General features: G+C 39.2%; 3 protein-coding genes across 3 annotated transcripts; all 3 read right to left on the bottom strand.

Moving 5' to 3' along the window:
- Positions 1–1,910: 1,910 nt before the first annotated feature.
- Positions 1,911–3,751, bottom strand: LOC137938578 (UPF0481 protein At3g47200-like). Its single transcript, XM_068783527.1, has 2 exons — positions 2,836–3,751; positions 1,911–2,629 (listed from the first exon to the last, which is right to left on the bottom strand). The coding sequence occupies exons 1-2, from the start codon at positions 3,749–3,751 to the stop codon at positions 1,911–1,913; spliced, it is 1,635 nt and encodes a 544-aa protein (XP_068639628.1).
- Positions 3,752–12,784: 9,033 nt separating this feature from the next.
- Positions 12,785–14,835, bottom strand: LOC137939553 (UPF0481 protein At3g47200-like). Its single transcript, XM_068784832.1, has 2 exons — positions 13,087–14,835; positions 12,785–13,005 (listed from the first exon to the last, which is right to left on the bottom strand). The coding sequence occupies exon 1, from the start codon at positions 14,806–14,808 to the stop codon at positions 13,621–13,623; it is 1,188 nt and encodes a 395-aa protein (XP_068640933.1). The 5' UTR covers positions 14,809–14,835; the 3' UTR covers positions 12,785–13,005; positions 13,087–13,620.
- Positions 12,920–13,333, bottom strand: LOC137938577 (putative UPF0481 protein At3g02645). The gene has a single exon (XM_068783526.1). It carries the CDS (start codon positions 13,331–13,333, stop codon positions 12,920–12,922), a length of 414 nt encoding a protein of 137 aa, XP_068639627.1.
- Positions 14,836–21,858: the final 7,023 nt, after the last annotated feature.

The raw sequence follows: 21,858 nt of genomic DNA, 5'->3' as shown, positions 1-21,858 counted from the left end.
TAAACATTTAATAACTTTAATCTCCTTATATCTCCCCAATTACTCATCCTATTACATTAAAATTTAACCACTGATATAATTTAACTTACATAATAAAATTATATAAAGAAAATTAACCACTAAAATACCCATGAATGTATTTTCTAACACTTATGTTAGAAAATGCTCTATTAGATTGAAGTAGATAGGCAACAAGAAATTTGATCCACGAGGATTGTTATTATTACTATCATCATCATCATCATCATCATCATCATCATCACCCTCACCCTACCTGTACCCCGACTAGACATGAATACTCTTCAAAAAGAAAAAAAATGTACCCCTAACCCTTTTCTTTATTTTAGATACCTTATTTTTTCCTTTCCCTTTAAATTTTGCTTTCATCTGATTTTTCTTCTTTATTACTTGTTTTTTTGTTTTTTACTACAAGTATCTTTTATTGCAGCCATGGCTGAGTGTATCTCAAAGGAATTCTTCTTGGGCAGTATAGAAGATGAGAAATCAATATGGTTTTAGTGAGCAAATTCTAAAGGATGTGAAATCTGCATTTGTCACTTATTTCTTCAAAAACCCAATCAATAGCATTTATAAGAGATTCAACTTGGGGTTTTATCTATATACATTCTCATTGTGCAAAAATTGAGTATATTTTTTTATTTATTTATCGTGGATGGTGAATATATAATATTGTGGGAAACACACTCTTCATAGTCATGTCTTCCGATATTTTAGCATGATAGTGTAAGGCACTGTTAGTGTCTTTTCCAGGAAACGTTGGAAAGACATTTCTAATAGAAATATGTTTTCAGAGACCATTAATGCCTTATATTTATTGAAAACATTTTTCTAGCTGAAAATTCTTATTGGGAAAATCATATAATTTTCTAGGTAAAAATTCTAAGCCAAGATAAGTCGAAAAACCATATGAATTTTTTTAATAAGTATTTAATAATTGATATTGTAATACTTTAAGCACAAGGTAATTTTCATGGCAATTTAGTATTTAACATTTTATTTTACTGAAAATTTGAAAATTGATATTGTCACTTATTTCTTCAAAAACCCAACCAATAGCATCTATATGAGATTCAACTTGGGGTTTTATCTATATACATTCTCTTGCGGAAAAATTGAGTATATTTTTTTTATTTATCTCGGATGGCGAATATATAATATTGTGGGAAACACACTCTTCACAGTCATGTCTTCTGATATTTTAGCATGATAGTGTAAGGCCTGTTAGTGTCTTTTCCAAGAAACGTTGGAAAGACATTTCTAATAGAAATATGTTTTTAGAAACCATTAATGCCTTATGTTTATTGGAAACATTTTTCTACCCAAAAATTTTTATTGGAAAAATCATATAATTTTCTAGGTAAAATTTTTAAGCCAAGATGGGTTCGGAAAACCATATAATTTTTTTTGAATAAGTATTTGACAATTAATGTTATAATATTTTCAGTACAAGGCAAATTTTCACGACAATTTAGTATTCGACATTTTATTTTACTAAAAATTTATTGGATAAGTATAGTAATGTATGAGATTGATTATTTATTTCTATTTATTTTCCTGGAAAAGGCACTAACAAGTCCATTTAATTTCCCTTTAAATTTTCTAAATTTTTTTATGTAATTTCTTAGTAAGGAACTAATAGGAATTTATCTGAAGGTTTCTTGGAAATGTGTATCCTTGGAAAAACATTTTTATCTTTTCCTGGGATATAAATTTCCAACCAGGTATACCAACAGGGCTTAAGTGTATTTCATATAGTAATTTTGGAAGACAATCTATATCGAGTATTATAGGATGTCGAAAAGGGCAATATATTTATTCCCAACTACAACTCATAATAAGAAGACAAATTTTGGAGACATACAAAGGAAATAGATACAACATCCATTTTACTATGGAGGTCGAAAATAGGAATAGGCAGAGAAAAAAGTTTGTGCCATGGTAAGGAGAATGAGTAGTAGTCCTGCAATGACAGAAATGATCGACCAAGGACTCTTGAAGTAGTCACTCATTAAATTTGACATCCATCTATGCCAATTAATCTTGCAGTAATTATTTAGATCCTTGGATATTTGAGGAAGGAAATCATATTCTTCTTTATCTTCTTCATTGATTGTATAAACCAAGTTCTTACCCAAATTATTGAAGACTGAAGCAACCTCCTCATCCGTTCCCAGTGAATGTTCCAAAACTTTGTTTTGGATCAGAATTTCTATGTCCTTGGACGTGTTAACAAGATAGTCCATGAAAATCGCATAGTTGATAAAATATTTCACTGCTCCATGATGACACTTCTCCCAAGCTATAAGATTTGCGAGGAGTTTGCCTGTGTTTCTTCTTACATGCAGACGAGGGAGCCGCAACACACCATGCTTGAACTCTGCAACAAATCCTTTCCCCCCTACTGGTTTGAATTTTATGCCTGCCTGTTGGAGTCTCGTTGCTGTTGGGACGGCTGTTATTAGTAGTTGTGATTTCCGAAAATACTTGTAAAAGATTGCCTGCCAAACTCCAGGGATTGCGTTCACTATCCTCTCCAGATAATTCATCAAACGAACAAACTGAGTGTCACCTGTTGGAGGCGTTGCTTGGCAGCAGAAGCGTGCTAAAGCTTTGAAGATATGTTTGAAGAGGATGAAGATGCATACCACTGAGGTGAAGATACATAGCAAAGGGGCCAAGATACTACCATAAGCGGGCAGATCCATACCCAACGGGTGGAGACATGTAGTGAGTTGCTGTGTCTGTCAGGTAGTAGACTGTGGTGGACGAATTGAAGAAGATGGTGGACCCGGTTGGATTCGTTTGCTCCCTCACCTTCTCTGGGAAGTGGTTGTTTTCTCAATGGAACGAATTCTTTATAGTAATAATAGACAAGCTTCTCTAGAGTCAGAAAAGCAATATCTTCTTGAATCGAAGTGTTTATAACATCTTGAAGGATGAATAACGGAATTTGGTTCTCCACCAGGAGCAAGTCCACCCATAACTCAGATGCCCATTGGTGACAACATTCAGGATCTTCTTTACTGGAGAATTCATTCCAATGCCACTTGTGAAATAGATCAATAATGAAGCAACCACTGAGAAGTAAACCCAGAAACTGAGGGAAATCTGCGGTGGTTTCTCCTTTATCTGAATACCATTTAGCGATTTCTTCTTTCTTCTTCTTCATCGCCAATAGGTAATCCTCCGGAGTCTGCTTTTTGAACCGTTTGAGTACTGCATCGAGATGATAATAGTAATGCCTAAGTTGCTTTTTTGTATTATCATCAGGCTTTGCAATCATCAACATTTCCCTTATTTTTCTAAATTTGGCGCAGACAGGAACATAAAGATCCTTGCTCTCTTTGGAGGACTGCTCGTCTATGGGGACTGTATAGAAGAAGCCTGAACCTCCACTAGCAACCTCCGGTGATTTCTTGAGATCATCAGCATAAGATTCAATCTCATCAATATAGCGCTGCTCAAAGCCTTCAATATCTTTCATATTTTCCATCTCTTGTATAGGATTCTCTGTTACTCCCGCAGTTCCAGGCTCTTCAACTGCCTTTCCCATTATACTGCTTGTTCCTGGGTCTTCCCTCATTTGATCTGCCTGATCTGCAACTGCTTTCTCCGGCTTCCTCACGTCTGCAACTCTTTCTTTGATTTCTGGGTTTCCTGGTTGGTCGGCCATTCTACCTCCCATCTCGGTTATTTTGGTGACAGCAGAATTCTCTGTTATTTCTTCCATCTTTCTGTGCTCTTCGAACTGAAGAATTGGACTGTTTTTTTTTTTTTTTTTTTTCTGATGTTTCCTGCAGACTTGTTTAGGGAGTGATATAATGGTCCAATCTTCTGGGAAAGTATGCATTTTGGTGCTAAGTTTGTGAAGCAGAAGCAAAGATTCCTCCAAACCTTATCATCATCTTCATTCCCTGAGATCGCTTTCTTCTTTCTTCTTCTTTCATGTTCATTTGGAAAGGAATTGCTCTTCTGCACCACAAACCAGTCCTTTGGTGTTACGTTTGTGGTGCAGAAGCAAAGATACCTCGAAACCTAATGATCCTTATCCTCACTCCTCTGGTCTTGTCTTCTTTTTCCTTCTTTCTCGTACATTTGGAAAGCAAACTCTAGGCTTTTTTCAATTATTCTGCTCTGCTATCAGCCAACTACAGAAGAGTACAGCGGCTTTATGTAACAGATCCGAAGAGTACAAAGATTACAGAAAGAGTGTTCCAAAACAGATTTGCGGAGAAGTATCAATCCTTCCCAAGTTTTGTGATGCACAAGGAATTGCTACTGGTACAGCCATTGAGTCAAGTGAATGAAAGGAATTGAAAATGCTCCTATTTCTTGCCCAATCCAAGACATCTTTCTCCATGTGGCCCAACATTTGCTCCTTATGTCAGACCCTCCCAACTCAAGCCAACCCAACTTTCTCTGCTCATGCCGTTATGTATGTATAATTGGTTATCTTTGTATTTTAAAAATCGATAAAAGGTGATTGAAACAGGGACAAACTCAAATTATAAGTGACTGAAATAAAGACAAATTCAAATTGTAGAGTTGTAAAAGCTACCGTGTTGTTACATGAATAACAGGTACTAGACTGAGGAGTTGAAAGAACTGGTGGAGGATTAGGTAATAAAAAGCTTATCAACTGAAAGGGCCATTATATTCATCAGCCTCTGCAACTACTTCTTCCACCATTGTAACATCTAGAACCATTTCTTTGATTTCGGCATTTCCTGCCTTCTTCGCCATCCTCCCTTTGTCAGTACTGAACTTGTATCTTAATTGGCTTTATTAACAGTAACCCTTCAGGTGAAGTCGTAAACCATCATATACAGCAATGAAGAGAACATTACTGAAGAGCTTCATGAAAATTCAATTGATATTTTATTTTGGAGGTCTAAAATAAGAATAGCCTGAAAAAAAGGTTTGCGTTGCAGTAAATAAAATAAGAAACAAAGCTGCAACCAAAGAAGCTATCGACCAAGGGCTCCCAAAGTAATCGCTCATCAGCTTCGCCCACCAATTCTCGCAGTATTCATTCAATTCTTTGGACAATTGCCGAAGGAAATCATATTCTTGTCCATCTCTTGTATCATAAGTATAAACTATGTCCTCACCCAAACTGTTGAATACTGCGGCAACCTCCTCGTGTGTTGGTAGGGAATGCTCCAAAATTTTGCTCCGGATCAGAATTTCTATGTCCTTGGAGGTATTCACCAGGTAGTCCATTAAGATTGCATAGTTGATCACGTATTTCACTGCTTCATGGTGATATTGCTCCCAAGCTATAACATTCTTCAAAAACTTCTTGGTGCTTCTCCTTACTTGCAAGCGAGGGAGTCTCAATACTCCTTTCTGGAACTCTACAACAAATCCTTTTTCCTCCACTGGCATGAACTCTACGCCTGCCTCTTGCAGTCTCGTCGCTGTTGGGATAATTCTCATCATGGGTGGTTGCGATGAACTCTGCTTCTTTTCCAACAAGTTCACCACGGTCGAAAAGAAAGGGAGACGATCACTTTTTTTGTCCGGAAGCAGACTCTGGTGAACGTAATGAAGCAAATGGAGTGGCCTGAATTGTTCGCTATTTAGCCTATTCAATGGAATAAAATCTGCAAAGTAACCATAAATTATGCGATCCATTACAGAACCAAATTCAGGTCCCATAGCTATTTCAACAATTCTCTCGAGGATGAAGAAAGGGATCTGGTTCTCCAAAAGGAGCAAGTCTACCCATAAATCATGAACCCATAGGCGAGCACATTCTGGATCTTCTACTGGAGACACCTGTGCAATGAAGGGCTTCGAGAGTAGATAAATGATGAAGCAATCACTGAGCAGTAGACTCAACAAGTAAGGGAAATCTATCGATTCTCCATCCTCTACAGCATAATCCCATCTTTCAATTACTCCCCAGTCGTCATATATCATCTGCAGGTAATCCTGCAAACTCTTGCTCTCGTTGCTTACAAGGATGAAAAAAAGATGATCATAGTAATGCCTCAGCAGCCTCTGTGTCTGAACATCGGGGTTGTCATTCTCCAACATATCCCTTATTTTTGGGAAGTTGACGTAAGTAGAATCATAAAGACCCTCGCTCCCTCGGAGATGGACTCTGTAGAAGCCCGAACCTCCACGACCATAAGCAATCTTATGAGGATCCCATCGCTCTTCATAGTAAGAATTTATGTCCTTCAAATAGCGCTGCCTAAAGCCTCTGATCTCTTCAACTATATTTCCCTTGACTAAAGGAGTCTCTGTTATACGTTCCATGTTGCCCGCCTCTTCAAAAGCTTCTTCACCGTAATATTGCTTGTTGCTGCGTCATCTGCCATCGTATCTGCTGGCTCTTCTATAAGCTCTTTCATTTTAGGAGTCTCTGTTAGTCCTTCCATCTCTCCAGTCTCTTTTGCTGCTTCTTCCACTATATCGATTGTTGCTGCGTCTGCCCTCTTCTTCGTCTGCCACGGCAACTACTTGTTCCAACTTCCTCACATCTACTACTGTTTCTTTAATTTCAGCCTTTCCTGGTTCCTTGGCTATCCTCCCCTTGCCGATACTGAAGCTGTATCTCAAGTGGCTTTATGAACAGAATAACCTTTCAGGTGAAACGGTGAACCATTATATAAATCAAAATAAATAAATAAAAGCAGCAACGCGAACCAATACTAAAAAACTTCGGCTGAACCCCCCCTTTTCTACTGATTTCTCCGAGCGTTCAGGAAGTGATACTCCGGTCGCCGTGGGGGAAACTATTCTGGTTTCAAATTTGAGACGTCGAAGCTAAGATATTTAGACAAGGTATATCCGATGTCCAGGCCTTCACAGTAAGTTGTTCCTTTCCCACTTTTTCTCTGTCCCTTTCTATTACCATCCTGTATCTATCCATATTTATCGGCTAGACTTTCTTTCAATGGCATTTTTCAATAGGTTAGGCAAGATTTCTCACTTCTGTTTGCAAATAACTATTTAAAAATTGAAAGTAATCCTTAAAAGAAAGAGAATAAAAGGCACAAAGGCATTTAAGGTGCTTTGGATTGTATAAGAAAATTGAATTTGAATGCAAAAATGTATGAATACTCTTATTTATAATGAACAACTAACTGTAATGTTTTAGGCAAAGATCAAGCGAAAATTTTCATCATGTGAATATCGAAATAGTGTACTATTTTCCTATAAACAGACATGAAATTTCGTGAATGCTGAACCACCTAACATTGCAGTCATGGTGGGGATGATCACGATCAATGAAGCCCAGTGGTTGAGCCATAAAAACATCCTCAGACAGGGTACCTTGGAGAAACGTATTATTTAAATCAAGTTGCCGAAGTGACCAACCACGACTTATAACAAAGCTAAGAACAATGTGAATAGTGGTAGGTTTGACAATGAGACTAAATGTGTTATGATAATCAACCCCAGGGGTTGATAAAACCCCTTGGTAACTAAGCAAACTTGTACCTATCAATAGATCCATCAGAAAGATATTTAGTACAAAAAATTCTTTTGCAACCTACCAGATTGTACAAGGGATCCAAGGGAATAAGTTCCACAAAAACATCATACTCATCAGACATAGCCCGACGCCACTTGGGATTGGTGGGGCTTGAGTCACAATTGTGGTCACAGTCGGCAAAAGGAGAGAGTTGAGATGTTAGGTTTAATTTGTTGATGGGTTTGTAAATGTTTTTTTTGAATCTTGAAACAATGACACGAGAGAGGAAGAAGAGGGGTTGGAAGCAAGTAGGGAAGGAAGTTGTGGGTTAGTCGACGAGGGAGGTGTTGGAGGGGGGTCAGGTAGTGGAGTGGGATTAGGTGGGAGGTTTTGTACGGAGCTTGTACAGGGTGCAGAGGTCAAAGTTATGGTTGATATGCCAATAACCAGAAGTAAGGACACAAAGGAGCATCAATGAGAGAGTGTGTTAGATGAAGGATGATCAAGGTGAGACTGAAGTGTAGTGAAGGAGAAGATAAACTCCAGAAATTTATCATGACGTGACGTACCAAGACGAGAGGTGGTGGGTTCAAGACATAGATAGACACTTTGAGTGGTAGAGTAACCAAGAAAGGCACAAGGAGATGAACAAGGAATGAGTTTGTGGAAGGAGTATGACCTGAGTCACGAATAACAGAGACAACCAAAATTTAGAAGTTTAGTGTAGTTAGGATGAGTGCCAAAGACTTTGGCATTAGGAAAAATAAGATTAAGCATGGGAGTAGGTAGATGGTTAATGAGATAGATGTTGGAAGATGGGCTAAAGCCTATACGACTAAGGCCCACATATCCAAGAGTGTTGGAAGATGGGCTAAAGCCCATAAGATATGGATCCACCATGATGACACGAGCAGGTGGGACCCACCATGATCATGTGAGGTGGCATGATGAGTTCTACACAATAAGAAGTCTTACAGAGCCAAAATTATTATGGAAGCAGGTTTCACATAACAATTTCATTTTAAAGGTGTTTTAGTCATGTTAGTCTTCTATATATATTGGGTTATTAAATTATGCTAGAACTTATCTTTAAGTGTTAGATTTTGGGTGTAATTGGGACAAATGTAGTTTAATTGTAATTGGACTCTACTTCCTTCCTCTATTATAAATAGAGATTCACGTACTCTGATTAAATAAGTCAATGAAGTATTTTTCTTTTCCATAAATTTAATATTGTATCAGAGCAAGTTCTGTGGGTTGACTCGACTGAGTCAACCCACAGAGATAATGTAATTTTTTTTTTATCTATAATCTCTAGCAGTTTAGGTTCATATTTATCTTTTTTTTTAGTCCCTATATCCGTTGTTTCCTTTGAGTTTTCACCTCTATACTGAGCTTTTCATATTGCATATTATATATTGATGGAAAGACATCCGAGTCTACTTTCCAAGGAAAAATGATTTTTTGAAGTCAGAGTTATCTACAAAGAGAAATAGATATATGAAGCAGTAATGGTCAGATTGCAAAAGAGGTTCGAGTAGTAGTAGAAAGCTTCAACTTCCGAGCTATTTTATGCTATCAAGAACAAAACTTTATATAGAGAATTATATATAAAAAGAAATATTTGTAAGTCTATTTTCTTACCTATTTAACCAATTCTTGATCTAAGTTTTTATATAGAGATATTGATCTTGGAAGAGTCAATGGTCATGTGGGAAAAAGGGGAAGAGTACTTAGTTCAGCCAGATTACAAAGATCAAAATCTATCAGATTATATATCTCAATAGAAGTATATTTTATGAAGAGAAGTTATACTTGGATGAAATGTATTTAAGTTTAGTTTCAGAAAGAGAAAATTTCATGACAATCTGATCTATATTTAAGGATATATTTGCATTGGAAAAATCAAAGATCATGCTGGTATCCTATTGCATTAAAAAATTTGTATTTAAGCCGAATTATTTCATGTGTCCTTATTACTTTTAAGGACTTTCATTATTTACCAGTTGTCTAATGTTATACTACTGCAAATTTGGTACAAATTATTTTGGCATTGGCCCATTTCCATTACTGCTATTGTGTCTCTTTGATTAAAACATTATTTCTAAAGAAGAACTCCTCAGTTGCTTGCTTTGGGTTCATTATTTGTTGACCATTGTCGCCATTGATTCGTCTTATGCGGAATTTGAATTTCTCAGAAAAATAAACATATGGTGGCATCAACATCTTATTTTTTTTTTTACTTGTTACCCATTGGTTATTTGGCAGCCTTTCTCTTACCATCCTTTATTTGACTCTCACATACCCCTTTGGGCCAACCTCTTGTGTGTTGCTTTGGTTGGTTTACCTTTATATACATATACATAGGGGTGGCTTCGAACTAAGCCGGCTCGAGTTCGGCTCGGTTCAATTCGGTATCTCTCGAACTAGAGATCCGGAATCGGCTCATTTAAATTAAAGAGCCGAACTCGATCAAAGCCAGGTTCGGTTCGACGTCTCACGGTGGGATTCGAGGGGAAATTTTTGGGAGTCTCGGTCTCGCGCTCTCTCCCGAATTTTTTTTTTCGGTCTCTCTCGTGCACCCTCGCTCTCTTCGTCTCCTCCTTCCCTTCTCTTCTTCCTCCGAAAATTTTTTCTCCCTCTCTCGGCCTCCATCTCCCTTCTCCCTCCCGCCGCCGGTGCCCCTTCCGCTGCCGCCACACCTAATCCTTCCCCCCGCGCATCGCCTTCTCTACCTCTCATCGCCGTCGCCGTCGACTCCCGTAGAGTCGCCCTCGCCTCGTCGTACCCCAGCTAGAGCAGCTGCTCTGGACCCTCTCCCGTCATCGTCACCCCCTACCACCACCTGCTATCGTCATCATATCAGCCAACCACCGCTCTCACCAGAACGACACAGAACCCCCGGCTACCTAAGTTGAGCTCGACGCTCCGTCCCGCACAGCGTGTGTACTCGCACGTGCAGTTCACACATGCGAGTTTCGCACGTGCGATTTTTTTATAAAAAAAGAAAAACTTGCAAATCCTATTCTCAGCCTGTTTTTCCTCTGGACGATGCAATTTTGTCAGCCCTAACCGCCTCTAGTATTGCTTTTCCTCCGGACGATGCAATAATAAGTAAAAATATAGTGTGCTAAAGTTAGCATTTGATCAAATTTTCCTGTTTATTTATTTATTTTTTATAATTAATCATGTACACAGTTAATTGGCTCACGTAATTATTTTATTAATGTACAATAAACTGCAATCATTAAATAATATAATATCTAATTTAATTAATTAATATATTAATTTATTTTAATTATACATTAAATTACTTATTTGTGTTGTAATCATGTTTGTTTTACCTAATTTGGGGTTTAAGTATTATGTTTTAATTAAGTATACTATTATAAGTTACTCATTTTCTTGTTTTTTATATTTTTCTTATTTTGGGGTACTAGCACTGGAAATTGTTTTCCAATGTACATGAACTCGTCCACACTAACACCAAGTTTGAAATTGAATTTCATGTAGAGGAATGAAATGAATTTGAAGCAGATGATGAAGATGAACTTCAAATTTTAAGTTTGTTGACTAACCCCCCTTATTATTCTCATATCCACAGTAGCTTCGGAGTCAACATTTAGTGCTGGTGGTAGAGTAAGAGACGTTCTTCCTTGGCACCAAATATAGTTCAAACTCTTCACTGTGTAAAGAAAAATCAAAATGTGAATTTATTTGATTAATTATTTATTATGATATTTTTTAGTATATTTTTTAGTTTTATTTATTAAAATTTTGTTTTATGATTACAGCAAGAGAAGAAGAGTGCAGGGATAATGCCACTAGCTACATGATTTTTCATGTTTTTCTCATTATGGTAATTTTAATATTTTTAACGACATTAAGTAACTAGTAGTGGAAGAGTATTTTTTTATCTGACAATAACTAATTTTATTTTTTTGTTTTTGTCATAGGTGGAGATTTTGCTCATGCAGGGACGTATATTATTTTCTAGCATGAAGAGAAACAACTATAGTTTGTAAATTTATAATGGATTTATAGTTTTTATTTGGGTGATTGTAAATTGGAAGTGATATTTCATTTAATTTTGTTGTATTTGATTATTGTATGGAGTTTATTTATAATGTTATACAGTGTATGGAGTGTTTAAACTATTTTATGGACACAAATAGAACAAGTAGCATCAAGCAAGCAATTACCTCTTCCATCTTATAGTTGAGAGTAGAAATCTGGGAAGCTCATGGACACCAAGTAGTATCTAGATATTGACACCGAAAAAAACTAAGAGAATTTGCCATGGAACAGGCGGTACCTCTTTTCCACCACTAGAAGCTGCAATCAATAATGCATAAGACTTTCCATTGATGGATGTATAAATAATCACACAAGGAAAAACTAATCTAAGCCTCAAAAGGTCCATCTCACATCAGCCATGAGTCTTTATTTATTAATGACAAAGCTAAAGAGTCGATCTAGTCTAATGTGGCGGCTAACTTTTCCTACATAACCTATAATACTGGTTGGTTGAATATTTTAATAATGTTTTTGAGCCCAAATTTTGGGCAGCAAATCCAGTAATATCACCAATACTCTAGTAATCACACAGCTGTTCAAATGTCAAGCTTGTGCCCACTATATAAGAAAACTAATTGGTGCAAACTAGAGACAATTTGTTCTTCTGCCAATACAATAAGCCGACTAATAATCTCAGACTAGGACTTGTTCTTCTTCTTGTTGAAAGATAATATAGATTTCGTTAAAAAGAGAATGCAAAAGGTTAGCAATTACTTAGACTACCAACAAAAGATTCTTAGGGCTAATACATAATTATTTATTGAATTCTAGAGGCTTTCATGGGTTTGCTTAATCTGTTCTCTTTCAATGATCCCATGCCAATTTGGTCTCTTTTAATAATTAGCATTTGCATGAATATTTCTTTATTTACATCTTTGATATTATCTCTGAAATGGGTTCGTGGAGATTCAGCTCTTAGCAATCTGGGCATCTCACCCCAGAAAGAAGAACTGCAGAGGAAACTGTTATTCCATCACCAGCAAATTTGAGTATGAGACTTTCTCTTCAATTTTTTGTCCATATAATATTTGATGGGTGATCATAATGTGTTTGGAATATTTCTCTTCCTCTTTAATTAAATCTAACTCAATCACATATAAGCCCTCTAAATCTTAGTGTAAATATAATGAAAGATAAATTTGAATGTAAAGAAAAATCTACAAATTACCCTCATAAAAATATAATTTGAAACATCTTGTTCAATTCTGAAAATTAAAGTCAGAAAGACCATATTAGGGAGACAAAAGATGTTGCTCTGAAGATACTAGAGTTACTGAGGAGGTTGAAAATAAGAATATGCAGAAAAGAAGGTCTGTACAAAGGTGAGTACAAGAAGGACTATTGCTGCTACCACTGATACAATACTCCAAGGATTGCTGAAGTAATCGTTCATCAGTTTTGCCACCATTTATTCACATTACTCTGGCAGTAATGGTTGAGCTGCTTTGTCAGCTCAGGGAGGAAATTATCATCAAGTCCTGTATGGACAAGGTTCATACTCAGACCATTGAAGATATCAGCAACATCTTCATCACTACTCAAAGAATGCTCAATTATACCTGCTTCACTCAGTATCTCAATGTCCTTCTCCGTGTTGACAATGTAATCTATGAAAATGGCGTAGCTGGTAAAGTAAGTCCCCGCAGCATGGTGACATTGCTCCCAAGCAATAAGGTTCCTTAGTAGAACTTTGGTGTTACTATGCACATACAGATGAGGGATCTCCAACACTCCATTCTTGAAGGAAACGTCCTGGAATCCACTGCCTTCCTTCTTCTTGAACTTAATTCCTACATCTTGCAGCATTCTGGCAGAAGGAATTGGTTTCCTGATAAACAGTTGTTTTGATGGGCTTCTGGTAGAGAGGGAGAAGAGGAAGAGGGGAGTCTCCGGACCTATTAAGAATACTTGAGAGGGGTTTTGAAGGGTTTGATAGGAGTTGGTGGTGAACTAAGTGGAGAAGATGGTGGACGGATTTGGAGTCCATGACAGGTTTCTGCAAATCTCTTTGAATAAAATTATCAAAAAGATTGAGGGCAAGCTCCACAAGTGAAGGGAACTCCGAAGAGCTTCATGAAAATTCAATTGATATTTTATTTTGGAGGTCTAAAATAGGAATAGCCTGAAAAAAAGGTTTGCGTTGCAGTAAATAAAATAAGAAACAAAGCTGCAACCAAAGAAGCTATCGACCAAGGGCTCCCAAAGTAATCGCTCATCAGCTTCGCCCACCAATTGTTAAACCTATTCTCGCAGTATTCATTCAATTCTTTGGACAATTGCCGAAGGAAATCATATTCTTGTCCATCTCTTGTATCATAAGTATAAACTATGTCCTCACCCAAACTGTTGAATACTGCAGCAACCTCCTCGTGTGTTGGTAGGGAATGCTCCAAAATTTTGCTCCGGATCAGAATTTCTATGTCCTTGGAGGTATTCACCAGGTAGTCCATTAAGATTGCATAGTTGATCACGTATTTCACTGCTTCATGGTGATATTGCTCCCAAGCTATAACATTCTTCAAAAACTTCTTGGTGCTTCTCCTTACTTGCAAGCGAGGGAGTCTCAATACTCCTTTCTGGAACTCTACAACAAATCCTTTTTCCTCCACTGGCATGAACTCTACGCCTGCCTCTTGCAGTCTCGTCGCTGTTGGGATAATTCTCATCATGGGTGGTTGCGATGAACTCTGCTTCTTTTCCAACAAGTTCACCATGGTCGAAAAGAAAGGGAGACGATCACTTTTTTTGTCCGGAAGCAGACTCTGGTGAACGTAATGAAGCAAATGGAGTGGCCTGAATTGTTCGCTATTTAGCCTATTCAATGGAATAAATTCTTCAAAGTAACCATAAATTATGCGATCCGTTACAGAACCAATTCCAGATCCCATAGCTTTTTCCCCAGCTGTTTCAGCAATTCTTTCGAGGATGAAGAAAGGGATCTGGTTCTCCAAAAGGAGCAAGTCTACCCATAAATCATGAACCCATAGGCGGGCACATTCTGGATCTTCTACTGGAGACACCTGTGCAATGAAGGGCTTCGAGAGTAGATGAATGATGAAGCAGCCACTGAGCAGTAGACTCAACAAGTAAGGGAAATCTATCGATTCTCCATCCTCTACAGCATAATCCCATCTTGCAATTACTCCCCTGTCGTCATATATCATCTGCAGGTAATCCTGCAAACTCTTGCTCTCGTTGCTTACAAGGATGAAAAAAAGATGATCATAGTAATGCCTCAGCAGCCTCTGTGTTTCAACATCGGGGTTGTCATTCTCCAACATATCCCTTATTTTTGGGAAGTTGACGTAAGTAGGATCATAAAGACCCTCGGTCCCTCGGAGCTGGACTCTGTAGAAGCCCGAACCTCGACGATCATAAGCAATCTTACGAGGATCCCATCGCTCTTTATAGTAAGAACTTATGTCCTTAACATAGCGCTGCCTAAAGCCTCTGATCTCTGCTATATTTCCCTTGACTAAAGGAGTCTCTGTTATACGTTCCATGTTGCCCGCCTCTTCAAAAGCTTCTTCCGTCGTAATATTGCTTGTTGCTGCGTCATCTGCCATCGTATCTGCTGGCTCTTCTATAAGCTCATTCATTTTAGGAATCTCTGTTATTCCTTCCATCTCTTCAGTCTCTTTTGCTGCTTCTTCCACTATATCGATTGTTGCTGCGTCTGCCCTCTTCTTGTCTGCCACGGCAACTACTTGTTCCAACATCCTCACATCTACTAGTGTTTCTTTAATTTCAGCCTTTCCTGGTTCCTTGGCCATCCTCCCTTTGCCGATGTTGAAGCTGTATCTCAAGTGGCTTTATGAACAGGATAATCTTTCAGGTGAAGCGGTGAACCATTATATAAATCAAAATAAATAAATCAAAGCAGCAATGCAGAGAACCATTACTGAAAAGCTTCGGCTTAACCCCCCTTTTATTCTAGATTTCTCCGAGCGTTCAGGAAGTGATAATCCGGTCGCCGTGGGGGAAACTATTCTGGTATCAAATTTGAGAAGCAGAAGCTAAGATATTAAGATAAGGTACCTACGATGTCCAGGCCTTCACTGTAACTTGTTGCTTTCCCACTTTTTCTCTGTCCCTTTCTATTACCAGCTTTTCTCTGTCCCTTTCTGTGTCTATTCATACGTATCGTCTAGACTTCCTTTCATTTACGTTTTGGGAACAAACCTTGACATACTTTAATAATACAAGTGGTTACCCAAGATTTCTCACTTCTGTTTGCAAATAACTATTTAAAAATTAAAAATAAATCCTAAAAGAAAGAGAATAAAAGCACAAAGGGATTTAAGGTACTCTGTGTTAGGGAAAAACTGATGATGACAACAAGACAAGTAAAAAGTAATTATGCACAACACTTTATTTTACGTGGTTCGGAAAGTTACTTATATCCACGGGAGCTGCAGAGGATTTCATTTCAAATCAATTGAGGATCACAATACAATAAGGAGGCTTATCTGTTACAGCAACAACGTCATCCTACTGTCTCTCACAGCAATGACACTGTCCCTCACAACAATGACTCCCTGCTGCCTCTACTAGTAGCACCTGGAATGCCTCCTTGCTGTCTCTACCATTAGCACCTGGAACGGCTCCCTGCTGTCTCTAACTGCAGCACCTGGCACGGCTCCCTGCTGTCTCTACCAGTTGCACCTGGAATGACTCCCTGTTGTCTCTAACAGTAGCACCTGGAACGACTCCCTGCTATCTTTACCATCAACACCTAGAACGGGTCCCTGTTGTCTCTAACAGCTGCACCTGGAACAGCTCCCTACTGTCTTTAACTGCTGCACCTGGAACGACTCGCTGCTGTCTCTACCAGCAATACCTGGAACGACTCCCTGCTGTCTCTAACAACAACATCTGGAACGGCTCCCTGTTGTCTCTAATAGCAGCACCTGGAACGACTGCTTGCTGTCTCTAATAGCAGCACCTGAACGGCTCCTTGCTGTCTCTACCAGCAACATCTAGAACGACTCCTTACTGTCTCTAACAGCATCACCTGGAACAGCTCCTTGCTGTCTCTACCAGCAACATTTGGAACGGCTCCCTACTGTCTCTACCAGCAGCATCTGGAATGGCTCCCTGCTGTCTCTAACAGTTTTCTCTCACAGTAGCGCCAGCAACGCACAACGACATTGTTCAGCATCAGCGTCGCTCGTCGAGCCATCTGTCCGGCAACGACGAGCTTCCACGACTCTCTTTATTTCGGCAGCGGCGATGCACTCCCAAGCTACTCTCTGCAGCGTTAGCGTCGACACTCTCTCTGCGGTGTCGTCTCGACGAGAGTTCGAGGCCCCTCTCTATGCGGCGTCGACCGGAGAGCCCCTTCTCTGCTGTGTTAACCGGAGAGATGCTTCAGAGACCCTTCTCTACAAAGTCTCTGTTTCTTCTCAACAACACGCAACCAATCTCTCTCTTCTGCAACTCCCACTGACGCCAATCCTGTTCTTTCGACACCGGCGAGTCCCGGCGAGACTGAAGCTCACTGCTTCGTCTTCCTGGCCAGACCGAAGCTCACTGCTTCGTCTTCTTGCCGAGACTGAAGCTTCTCCCCACTTCATCTTCTTGGCGCACACACAAGCATTGATACGAAATCCCGAGAGAGTTCTGAGAAGACTCCTCTGTTCAGGCAACGACGTCGCTCCACGCGGCGGTGAGAAGCCTCCTCTCTTGCAGCACCGACGACGCTCATCCCGAGCTAGTCACTCTGTTTCTCGCTGTGACCCAAACCTGCTCTGTTCCGACAGTTGTGCCGAACGACAATGCTCACAACGCCGAGACCCGAGCCTCCCTATGTTTCTCTCCCGGCATCGAGAGTCCCGAGCTTACCTTTGTTTTTCTCCCGGCGTCGAGATGTCTTTGAGAAGATTGTTTGTTTCTCTTCCGCTGCAGTCTCTGTAAGTCCCGATAGAGCCCTGTTTTTTCGTTGTGTGTCGGTCAGTTCGGAAGAGATAAATATCAACATAGAGGGAAAGTTAATTTTCCCTTTGAGTGAGGCACGCATTAATGCAAATAAACTCGAGTGGTGTGGGCCAGGCTCCACCACTCAACAATTGACATATTTCAATAATACAAGTACTTAGCCAAGATTTATCACTTCTGTTTGCAAATAACTATTTAAAAATTGAAAGTAATTCCTAAAATAAAGAGAATAAAAAGCACAAAGGGATTTAAGGTGCTTTGGACTGTATAAGAAAATTGAATTTGAATGCAAAAATGTATGAATACTCTTATTTATAATGAATAACTGTAATATTTAGCCAAAGATCAAGTGAAAAATTACATCATGTGGATATTGAAATAGTGTAACAACGAAATTGTGAAGGCTGAACCACCTAAAATTGTAGACATGATGAAGATGATCACGATCAATGAAGCCCGGTGGTTGACCCATAAAACATCCCGAGACAAGGTACCTTGGAGAAACACATTAAATCAAGTTGCCAAAGTGACCATCCACGATTTACAACAAGACTAAGAACAATGCAAAAAGTGGTAGGTTTGACAACGGGACTAAAAGTGTCATGATAATCAACTCCTGGGCATTGATGAAACCCCTTAGTAACTAAGCGAACTTGTACATGTCAATAGATGCATCAGGTAGATATTTAGTATAGAAAATTCATTTACAACTAACCAGATTCTACAAGGAACCCAATGGAACCAGTTCCCATGTCCCATTCCAAACAAAAACATCATACTCATCAAACATTACACGATGCTACTTGGGAAATGTGAGGGCTTGAGTCATAGTTGTGGGTCACGGTCAGCAAATGGAGAGAGTAGAGATGTGAGGTTTAATTTGTTGATGGGTTTGTAAATGTTGTTTTTAGATCTTGTAACAATAACATGAGAGAGGAGAAAGATGGGTTGGAAGCAGGTAAGGAAGGTAGGTGTGGGTCAATCGATGAGGGAGGCGTTGGAGGGGGTGAGGTAGTGGAATGGGATTAGGTAGGAGGTCTAGTACGGAGCTTGTAGAGGGGTGCAGAGGTCGAAGCTGTGGTTAATGTGCCAATAACCAGAAATAAGGACACAAAGGTGCACCAATGAGAGAGTGTGTCAGATGAAGGACAATCAAGGTGAGACTGAAGTGTAATGAAGGGAAGATAGACTCAACAAATTTAACATCACATGATGTATTAAGACGAGAGATGGTGGCTTCAAAACATAGATAGGCAGTTTGAGTAGTAGAGTACCCAAGAAAGGCACAAGGAGATAAAGAAGGGGTGAGTTTGTGGGAGGAGTATGGCCTAAGCCACGAATAATAGAGACAACTAAAACTTTGAAGTTTAGTGTGGTTAGGAGGAGTGCCAAAAACTTTGGCATTAGGAAAAATAGGATTAAGCATGGGAGTAGGTAGATGGTTGATGAGATAGACAACAATGGAGAATGCATATGACCAGTAAGAGAAATGTATAGATGGATGAGAAAGAAGAGACAAACCTGTTAAGACCAATGGAGAATACATATGACCAGTAAGAGAAATGTATAGATGGATGAGAAAGAAGAGACAAACCTGTTAAGACAATATGACGATGTCATCGTTCGGAATACCCATTGTGTTTAGGGGTATGTGGAGGGGACGTGAGATGAGAAATGTCATTAGTAACTACAAAAGGAGGACATTGCTTTTATATTCCCCCCATTATCAAAATAGAGTATTTTAATCCGTTTACCAAAGAAGTTTTCAACAAGAGATTTAAATTGGACAAAGATATCGAACACATAGAATTTTTTTTCAAGAGGGTAAAACCAGATATACTTTCTAAAGTGATTGACAAAAATAACATAATATTTGAAATCATCAATAGAGGAAATAGGAGAGGTCTATACATTCGAGAAAATAATATAAAGAAACGAAGAAGAGACAAGAGAGGAGTGGGAGAATGGTAATTTGTGACTCTTATTGCATTGACAAGAATTACAATTGAAATTAAAATTTAGTGGATGCGATAAATCTAATTGAAACATAGAAATAATGTGCATTAGAATTAGTGATGATAGATAACCTAAGATATGATGCCACACAAAGAAAATGGTCTTAACATTGGAAAATGATACTAATGATGAAGACTGGGCTAAGGACAATGACCACTCATACACACCATTTTTAGCTCCACCTTGCAAAAGTGTTGACCCCCCCGTGTGATAAATCTTTCAAAAGAAAATAATTAGGTAAAAACTCATTGGAAGTATGATTAGTCAGACAGAATTGAGATATAGAAATAAGATTTTTTTTCATGGTAGGAAAACAAAGAATATTATTTAAGGAAAATATGCGGGAGGGTGAAGAGAGAGATTTGGAACCAGTATGAGTAATAGGGAGGCCCGTGTCATCACCAATCACAATGTCATCAATGCCGTCATGAGGAGTGTGAACAAAGATAATACTCAAGTCAGATGTAACATGGTGCGATGTACCACTATCCAAGAGCCAAGTTTAATCAGTAGAAGAGGTAGTGGATGCAAGATGTGATCATGGTTGCCATTGAACCGAAGGGCATGGTTGGGCGAGGAGTTGGCGGTGGTGACAATTGTGGACCATTAGCCATGATCACAAACTTGGATGACAAGGAAGGAATAAGTTCTTATTGACGAGTTGGAAGACCATCAAGAGAAATATGTTGTACCTCGTAAATCAATCTGGAACATGGTGAGTCGTCAAAATAGAGTTGAGGGCAGTGTGCCTCTTTTTTTTTTTTTTTTTATGTAAGCTTCTATCGCATGTGCATCATTCGCATGTGTGCGGGCTCCCATTCCTTCGATTAATTAGAAGGTTGAAACAGAGGAGGAAGAAGGGGGAGCGTGACTAGTTGGCTCCCAATCTTCAATGATAGCAATAGAGGTGATGTTCTTCGATGACTGCGACAGTGACTACGATAAAGGTGAAGGTCGATACAGAGGTAGTGGGAAGGAGGTGGCGGCGATTCTTGGTGACGGGCTGCGAGTTTATGGCGGATGAAGCAATGATGGCTCTGGCTGATGAATGATGAGCTCCAGAAGAGGTTGCCCAGAAGACAATCATTGTTTGCCACAGATGGCCATTGCGCTTGGGAATGATGATTGGCGCGGAAGAGATGGTGTGCCAAAGAAAAGAGACCTGGATCGATCAGAGGGAGAAGACGTCGACATCACCAACGTCCTGTGCTTGTTCTGATACCATATAGATAATAAAATGTTTTGTATTTATATTGGAAAGAATAGCCTCCTGGACCCATACTGGAAAAGAATAGTGTGGAGAACACAAAGGAAGCTGAAAAAATCTTATATGCTTTCTGGAAGTATAGGATTTTGATGATTAACTCCTAAACGACATGAAATCTGGGATTGTGGCTTTTGTAGAGGAGTATCCAAGCATTACTATTTATCTAGTTCTAGATACCATTCGTCGTGTGGACGAGCAGGCTTACACTCCTCGTTACCTTTGGCTTGCAATACATTATTCATTTGATTATACCTATCCTAGAGATACTATGAGGAACCAACACTCCTCCAGGCATGTGCATTCGATGTTGTCCCGCAACCCAACTGAGACAGTGGTGTTATCGTATATATATAAAATAGTGTATGTGGGGAGGGGCATTATTGTAATTTTTTGAGGGTTATCACATACATAAGAGAGAAAGGGGAAGAAATCGGGAGAGGTTTTTTTGATACCTTGCTATGTAACATTGATTCTCTGAATATATTGGCAATGTGATTTTTCTAGAAATCTCTCTGAGCGTCATCAATTGACATGGTATAAGAGCTTGGTTCATAGTTTAGAATTTTTTTTACCTTTCGTGCATTCTCGGCACCATCTGAGTTGCGTTTGGAGCTCATCGATGCCCTCTTTCTCAGTTTGTCGGTTCTCGGTTCGTCTTTCCTCTTTGCATCTCCTTTATAGTGGATTTCAGAGGTTCCTCATTTGGCGTCGTGGTAGTCTTTGCCGTGGTGAGTAGACTTGGCTTTAGTCCCATCTTTTGACTTCTTTTTTGCTATAGTGAAGACGGGTTGACTTCTCTGAACGAATTAGCAACAGTAGCAGAAAAACGACAATAGGATTTGGTGGGTTTTTGTCCAGAGGGGTTTCGGCATTGAGTTCTGTCCAAAGGGGTTTCAAGTGGGGTTCTGTCTAGAAAAGTTTCGGTGTCATCTGGATTTTATCATGTCATCAGACAAGTTAGATGATATGGTCCTGTGTTACGTACCTATGTCTTCCGCTCCTAACTGGCCGGTCTTTTGGGTAGTATTGGCTAGGTGCTTAACATTTGGTATCCGCGTTCGAATCCTGGAGGGGGCGACCAGAGTGGGCCATCGCTATAGCGGAGGGGGCG

Source organism: Aristolochia californica, unplaced genomic scaffold (genome assembly GCF_029961685.1).
Source record: "Aristolochia californica isolate CCGP_79_NKW_82.1479 unplaced genomic scaffold, dmAriCali1.0.hap1 SCAF_8, whole genome shotgun sequence".
NCBI classification, from domain to species: domain Eukaryota; kingdom Viridiplantae; phylum Streptophyta; class Magnoliopsida; order Piperales; family Aristolochiaceae; genus Aristolochia; species Aristolochia californica.
Note: the sequence above shows the minus strand (reverse complement) of the source record. Positions and strands in the feature narration are given on the sequence as shown.

Coding starts and splice junctions, on each gene's coding strand:
- LOC137938578 (XM_068783527.1), bottom strand. CDS start 3,751: ATGGAAGAAATAACAGAGAATTCTGCTGTCACCAAAATAACCGAGATG. Junction 2,630..2,835: donor ACAACCACTTCCCAGAGAAG/GTGAGGGAGCAA, acceptor ATATCTTCAAAG/CTTTAGCACGCTTCTGCTGC.
- LOC137938577 (XM_068783526.1), bottom strand. CDS start 13,333: ATGCTGCAAGATGTAGGAATTAAGTTCAAGAAGAAGGAAGGCAGTGGA.
- LOC137939553 (XM_068784832.1), bottom strand. CDS start 14,808: ATGTTGGAGAATGACAACCCCGATGTTGAAACACAGAGGCTGCTGAGG.